General features: G+C 44.8%; 2 protein-coding genes across 2 annotated transcripts in view; both read right to left on the reverse strand.

Annotated features, from left to right (window-relative positions):
• LOC106549013 (lipoxygenase homology PLAT domains 1) overlaps window positions 1-2,904 on the reverse strand; it is a 99,128-nt gene extending 96,224 nt beyond the window's left edge. The window contains exons 1-2 of the mRNA XM_087715348.1: window positions 2,830-2,904; window positions 486-648 (exon numbers count right to left, since the gene is read on the reverse strand). Coding sequence (XP_087571474.1) covers window positions 486-648; window positions 2,830-2,904 — 238 coding nt within the window. The remainder of the gene's footprint in view (window positions 1-485; window positions 649-2,829) is intronic.
• A 488-nt stretch (window positions 2,905-3,392) lies between these two features.
• Window positions 3,393-7,419, reverse strand: part of LOC106555762 (lipoxygenase homology domain-containing protein 1) — a 218,295-nt gene continuing 214,268 nt past the window's right edge. The window contains exon 39 of the mRNA XM_087715353.1: window positions 3,393-3,418. Coding sequence (XP_087571479.1) covers window positions 3,393-3,418 — 26 coding nt within the window. The remainder of the gene's footprint in view (window positions 3,419-7,419) is intronic.

The following is a 7,419-nucleotide window of genomic DNA, read 5'->3' on the forward strand; positions in this document are numbered from 1 at the left end:
TAGGTTAAGGGTTACGTTTAGGGTTAGGTTTAGGATTAGGTTTAGGGGGGTTAGGTTTAGGGGTTAATTTTAGGTTTAGGGTTTACAGCGTGCTTCTGTCTCCGCCCTGTTGTTGCCCTGTTGATGACGTCAGCGACGTGGTTTAGTCGGGCACGGTTTAGTCGAGCGCGGTTTTGTGGTGGAACCCGCCTGTGATGGCTTGAGCGTTTTGCCAGTGAAAACGGGCTCCCAAGCTCTGTTTTTGGCTGCGACGGCCCCTTGCAACCCTCTCCCAGCGAAAACGGATCTCTGTTTTTGCTGGCAATTATACCATGGGCCAGTCCTTTGCCATTTCCAGAGTGGCCCCATGGGCCAGATTTAAACACCCTGCGGGCCGGATCCGGCCCCCGGGCCTCAAGTTTGATACCCTGCTCTATCACATCACATAATAGGCATCTCATAATAGATGGGAATACAGTTGATCTAAGACCGGGAAGTTGACTTACTTTCCAGTGAGTCATCGATTTCTTCATCAATCTGCTTAAGAGTGCCATCTTTCATTAGCTTTTCAGTAAAAATTCTGGAGGGCACCAGTTCCCTCACAATTTCCCCATCGTCTTCAGATTTTGCCAGCCATTTTTCACATGGAAATGTGGTTTTCTCAGAACCCTGAAATCACAATAATTTTTAAAAAAAAGAGATTAAAAAAATGTTTAGTTGTGAAATCTTTGCAACCCTCAGGCTTTATTTCTAAGTTCCTAAGGTGAAAGGGCAGCGCGACAAATAGAACAGCATGAATAAATTCTATTTATTTCTAAAATCTGCGAGGCCTTTTCTGTGGCGACCCGAGCAGCTTGTGCTGAGGGAAACACTTGGCTAGTATTCTGACCTAGGCTTTCATAAAATGAAATTGCATTGCTAACTACTTCCTTGGGGTCCTTCATGATACTGTGAAAGGCTGATTGCAAGAGCATTTAGACTTATATATCGCTTCGTAGTTCTTTACAGCACTCTCTGAGCTGTTTACAACATCCGCATATTGCCCCCATGAATCAATCAGGCTCTTTGTTTTAACAACCTTGGAAGTATGGAAGACGGAGTTAACTTTCAGCTGGTGAAGATCGAACTGCTGGCAGTCGGCAGAGTTCGCCTGCAATACTGCACTTTAACCACTGTGTCACCAGAGTTCTTATATCTAATCTATTTGAAACAGCCATCCTCAAAATTTCTGTTCTGACCTGGGCTTCCCCAAAAAGCCCGAGGCAGAGTCCTGGTCCCGACAAAACCCCTTTTATTAAACGAATGTGATTTCCTCTCATTCACATTCAGCAAAGGCCTGGCAAACAGTCTTTCAAAGGAATATTTATGACCACAGACCTTATCTGTCTTGGAAAGCTGCCATGTAAATATTTTCCAAATGAGATGCTATGCAAGGAAAAACTGGGCACAGAGTCTCTGAGATTCACGGACGGATCTTCACACTCCTGAAACGAATCTAATGACTGAACGAACAAATTGTTCCCTGCAAAAGCCCCCTCACCTTTCGCTCCTCTTTTATGTCCTATGGGAGGGGCCAATCACTTTCCACCTGTGACTTTACTCCCAAGTCGACTGTGATTTCTAAGTTGTTCTTTTCTTCCGGCAGTTCTGCGCATGCGCACACTGGGAACAGGCTCCAGTTGTTCATCTGCCTCACTGCTGTCTCGCTCCGAAGGCAGCTGATCACTGCCAGACAGCCTCGGCCCTGTCTCTGCCTCTGACGCAGAGCCCTCATTCGAGCTTTCCCCAGACTCCAGGACTGGCCCATGCTCCTCCCCAACCTCCTCACTGTCCGACTCTGCTGCCAGTTCCGCTGGCCACTGGTGGGCCACAACAGCTAGCTTCAGATGTTGTGTTCAATTGTATTGTGTATTTTTTGGGGCTTTTAGAAGAGCACGTGTGAAAGGCCCACTGTAGTTTGCAAAAACACTGTTGCTTAGTATGAAGTCTAAAGAAAATTCACAGTGGCTGGTTTAGTAAACCATTGTAAAGTAAATTCTGAAGTTTGACCTCTGATTCGTGTTTATGACCGTCGCAGTGTCCCAGGGTGATCCCCTTTTGTGACCTTCTGACAAGCAAAATCAATGGGGAAGCCAGATTCATTTTACAACTGGGTTACTAACTTAACAACGGCAGTGATTCGCTTAATAACTCTGGCAAGAAAGGTCGTAAAATGGGGCAAAACCCACTTAGCAACCGTCTTGCTTGGCAACAGAAATTTTGAGCAGAATTGTGGTCATAAATCGAGGACTATCTATGCAGGGAGGTCTCAATTAGTACAGTTAATGTATTATTTGAATTTTCACTATTCCAAATGATATTTCTTTGGCAAATAGGGAGTTTGGTTCAGCACAATGAAAATAAGCAATGAAAATGCTTACAGATAATTGTTGTATGTTTATTAATGAAGTTCCCATATAACACGACAAGAGAATAAACCATATCCAACACGTATCTATTGTCTACTGTCCTCAACTTACGACCACAATTGAGCCCAGAATTTCTGTCGCTACGTGAAACATTTGTCCCATTTTATGACTCTTCTTGCCAGGGTTGTTAAGTGAATCACTGCACCTGTTCGTAACAAGGTTGTTAAGTGAATCTGGCTTCCCCCTTGTCAAAAATGTGATCCCATGGCCCCGGGACATTGCAACCGTCGTAAGTTCATGCCAGTTGCCAAGCCTCTGAATTTTCATCATGTGACCACGGGGATGCTGCCATGGTCATAAGTGTGAAAAATGGTCATAGGTCACTTTTTTACGGTGCCTTTGCAACTATAAATGATCACTAAATGAACTGTTGTAAGGCTACCTGTATTTTGTTCTTGGTCTTCAAAATTAGCCTCTTTGCCGAGTTTTTCTTGAAGAGAACTTTCCTTGTCTCCATGTTGCACAAATGAGGATTAAGGTCTAACATCCCATTCACAGCAGTTTATGCATTAACCAATATCACAGGTGTGGCAAATCTTGTGCTAAATGAATCTTGGCTCATATTAAACACGGCCTGTTACCAACTTAAAAACTGCACTAAACAGAAGTTCATACTATAAAACCCACGCTGATTGTGGCTTAGGTGTGCAATAAACACAACATCAGTCGCAAGCATCATTGGGTTATAATTTCAGTAGGATAGTAAAGAGAGATAAAATTGGTCACAGCTAAGGATGGGAAATTCTGCTGCATTTTTTTAATTATTATTATTATTCTCTAACATACCATTTTAAGCAGTGGTGGGATTCAAATAATTTAACAACCGGTTCTCTGTCCTAATGACCAGGTGGGTAGGCGGGGCTTAGTGGTCATGTGACTGTGTGGGCATGGCCAACTCAACATCACTCAGGTAGATGGGCACTTTGCCTTAGCTGTTACAATGTACTAAGGGTAAACCGGAGAGGCAGATTCTGTAAGCAGGGCAATAAAGATTAGGCTAGAAACAACACCAGAATGTTTCCTTCCTGCCTTCCTGCCTTCCTTACAGGATTAGCCCTGCAAAGTGGGGAAAAAACAAAAGAAGATTTCTTCCAACAACCGGTTTCCTGAATCTCTTAGAAAGTTAAGAACCGGTTCTCCCGAATAGGTGCGGACTGGCTGAATCCCATCACTGATTTTAAGTATACATTAACATAATTGTTATTCATCTTTACATTTGTCATTCTTATACATTTGTTATTTCAATGAATAGGTTATAATATACAGTTTAGGTTGCTTTATTTACCATCCCTTTCGCCTGTTGTAACACCACCTTTTCCTTTTCTTTTCTCCCTCCCCCCTTCTCTACTTTCTTCCTCCTCTCCTTCCCCTTCCTTCTTCCCTTACCTCTCCCCTACTCCTACTCTTCAGGATGGGATGGGAAATTCTGACTACTCAGCAGCAGGCATTAAAAGGATAAAAGATGAATCTATAAAATTGGTCTCTAATTTCTGCTATCCCATATCATCCTATCTTGGTAGGAATCCAGTTGAATCCTGGGGGAGAGATCTCACAATCCTGTCAGATGTTAAAACACAAGGTATGTCTAGTTTAATGAAGAGAAGGACTAGGGGAAGCATGATAGCAGTGTTCCAATATCTCAGGGGTTGCCACAAAGAAGAGGGAGTCAAACTATTCCCCAAGGCACCTGAGGGTAGAACAAGAAGCAATGGGTGGAAACTAATGAAGGAGAGATCCAATTTAGAACTAAGGAGAAATTTCCTGACAGTGAGAACAATTAAACCAGGGGTCGGCAACCTTAAACACTCAAAGAGCCACAAAGGTCCTAACCGGAAGCCCCCTGTTCAATTCTGGAGCCAACCAGAAGTCCTGTTCCCCCACCATAGAGTCTCCTCCTAGCATGGAGTCCTTTTTCTTTTTACCAATTGGCAACAGGGAGCCACAGCAGTGGGATGAAAGAGCCACATGCAGCTCCCTGAATTAAACCATGGAACAACTTGCCTCCAGAAGTTGTGAATGCTCCAACACTGGAAGATTTTAAGAAGAGATTGGACAACCGTTTGTCTGAAATGGTATAGGAGAGCTTGTTCTCCTCTAAGAAATATGGGTGATTTCTTCCCATCAGAACCACCATGTTCCCACTCCAGGTTTTCCCCCTTCTTGGGTGCTTGATCTACGTAAAGCAGGATCTACTCAAACACTCCAATATGCTTCTCTCCGCAGCCATATTCATTATGACAGAGGCCATGCAATTAGTGGGAGAGAGAAACGTGGCTTTAGCCCTCTCTAGTCGATGTGGTTTCTCCTGCCAGATGCTTTCAATTTAATCTGACCTCATCTCTACCCCCCCCCCCCAAACATTGACAGGCCTGCTCACAATCTAATCAGGTAGCACCGTTTTTAGAGGCCTTGGCAGCCGAACCAGTAGTAATATCCTGTGGCGTGATTATGACACCATTGTGCAGCCTTGGGCCTCTCTCTCTCTCTCTCTCTCTCTCTCTCTTTCTCTCTCTCTCTCTCCCACTCTCTCCCTCTCTCTGTGTGTGTGTGTCTGTCTGTCTGTCTGTCTGTCTGTCTCTCTTTCTTCCCCTTCTGTCACATGCTTAAATCAGAGAGTTCAGACAGATTAGGCGTAGCTAATAGCAACATTCAGTTTTATCCTGTTTAATGAGGGTTTTTTTCCCCGGTGAAAAAGTCCGTCAGGAGGGGCGCAGAAGAAATGCCGGCCTGCTAGTGGCCATGAGCAGCTGTCCAGGGTCCTGAAATTAATCTGTCCAGAAAGGGAAGGCAGCAGCGGTTTCCAGATACAGGACTCTTGTTATTTCTAATCACGGGAGAGCAGAACAATAAGAGCTGGAAGGGACCTTGGAGGTCTTCTAGTCCATCCCGCTGCTCAGGCAGGAGACCCTGTACAATTTCGAGGCAATTGGTTGTCCAATCTCTTCTTTAAAATCTCCAATGTTGGAGCACCCAGAACTTCTGAAGGCAAGCGGTTCCACTGACTAATTGTTCTCACTGTCAGGAAAATTCTCCTTAGATCTAGGTTGGATCTCTCTCTGATTAGTTTCCATCCATTGCTTCCTGTCCTGCCTTCAGGTACATTGGAAAATAGGTTGAGCCCGCTCTACCTGGCTCAACAGGAGTAACTGCAAGTGGCATCCTGGAGTCCTAGTGGACAATCACTTGGATATGAGCCAGCAGTAGATGCAGCTGCCAAAAAAGCCAACACAGTTCTAGGCTGCATTAACAGAGGGATAGAATCAAGATCATGTGAAGTGTTAATATCACTTAAGGTCTTGGTAAGGCCACACTTGGAATATTGCATCCAGTTTGGGTTGCTCTGGTGTAAATATGATGTTGTGACTCTAGAAAGAGTGCAGAGAAGAGCAACAAAGATGATTATGAGGCTGAAAGCTAAAACACATGAAGAACAGTTGCAGGAATTGGGTCTGCCTAGTTTAATGAAAAGAAGGACTAGGGGAGACATAATTGCAGTTTTCCAATATCTCAGGGGCTGCCACAAAGAAGAGGGAGTCAAGCTATTCTCCAAAGCACCTGAAGGCAGGACAAGAAGCAAAGGATGGAGATTAATCAAGGGGAGAACCAACCTAGAACTAAGGAGGAATTTCCTGATAGTGAGAACAATTAATCAGTGGAATGACTTGCTTCCAGTCAACACTGGAGGTTTTTAATTGAATTGAATTGAATTTTATTATTTGTATGCCGCCCTTCTCCGGGAGGGAATCAGGGCGGCAAACAACTCGAAAGGGGAAAAGGGGAACATAGAACAGAATACAAATAATTAAAATAGCCAAGAATCACACAACCACACAAGTCGAGAGGGGAGGGGAACTCATCAACCCCAGGCCTGCCGGCAAAGCCAGGTTTTGACAGCTTTTCGGAAGGCCTGGAGAGAGGTGAGGGTCCGAATTTCTGCGGGGAGTTCGTTCCAGAGGGCTGGAGCTGCCACAGAGAAGGCCCTCCCCCGGGTAGTAGCCAGGTGGCATTGGCTGGTAGACGGAACCCGGAGGAGGCCGACCCTGTGTGATCTAATGGGTCTTTGGGAGGTAATTGGCAGCAGGCGGTCTCTCAAGAAGAGAGTGGACAACCATTTGTCTGAAAGGGTCCTGCTTGAGCAGGGGATTGGACTAGAAGACCTTAAAGGTCCCTTTCAACTCTGTTATTCTGTTATTTTTTTGTGTGTGGCAGCCTCTGAGGTATTGGAGCACTGCTATCATGTCACCCCTGGTCCTTCTCTTCACTAGACTAGCCATGGCCAGTTCCTGCAACTGTTCTTCATATGTTTTGGCCTCCAGTCCCCTAATCCTCTTTGTTGCTCTTCTTTGCACTCTTTCCAGAGTCTTAAGATCTTTTTTTTTACATAAAGCGACAGTTATTCTTGGGTATAGCTGTCTTCTGGGTGTGGATAATGCAACTGCTACTGCTAGTAAACTGAAGGCCCTAAGAAGCCAACTGTGCATAATGCATGCCAACAAAATCTCATTTGTTCCAGGGAGGGAAGAGAGAGATGCTGTCGCACTTATCTCATCCTCCCTTGATGGAGCTGCTGGCTCCCTTCCATTCATCGACAGCAGCTGATTTCTCAATCTGCTGAAAGTTTATTATGTGGCTCTGTCAAGGCAATGGAGGATCTGGAGCCCCTAAAGTGCCTGCAGGCAACCCCCTTCTCTGCCCACCTGGCATTTTTTAAAAAAATCATTTGTTCTTTCAAAAGTTCTTTTCAAAGAAAGAGAGTGGGGGGAGAGAGAGAAAAGAAGAAAGAAAGGAAGAAAGAAAGAAAGAAAGAAAAAGGAGGGAGGGAGGGAGAGAAGGAAGGGAGAGAGAAAGACAGAAAGAAGGAATGAAGGGAGAGACAGGAAGAGAAGGAAGAAAGGAAGGAGAGAGTAGGAAGGAGAGAGGGAAAGGAAGAAAGGAAGGAGCGGAAGGAAGGGGAGAGAAAGAAGGAAGGAAG

Source organism: Thamnophis sirtalis, unplaced genomic scaffold, assembly GCF_051295495.1.
Source record: "Thamnophis sirtalis isolate CommonGarterSnake01/CBP01778 unplaced genomic scaffold, rThaSir2_p1.2 scaffold_5, whole genome shotgun sequence".
In the NCBI taxonomy this organism is placed as follows: domain Eukaryota; kingdom Metazoa; phylum Chordata; class Lepidosauria; order Squamata; family Natricidae; genus Thamnophis; species Thamnophis sirtalis.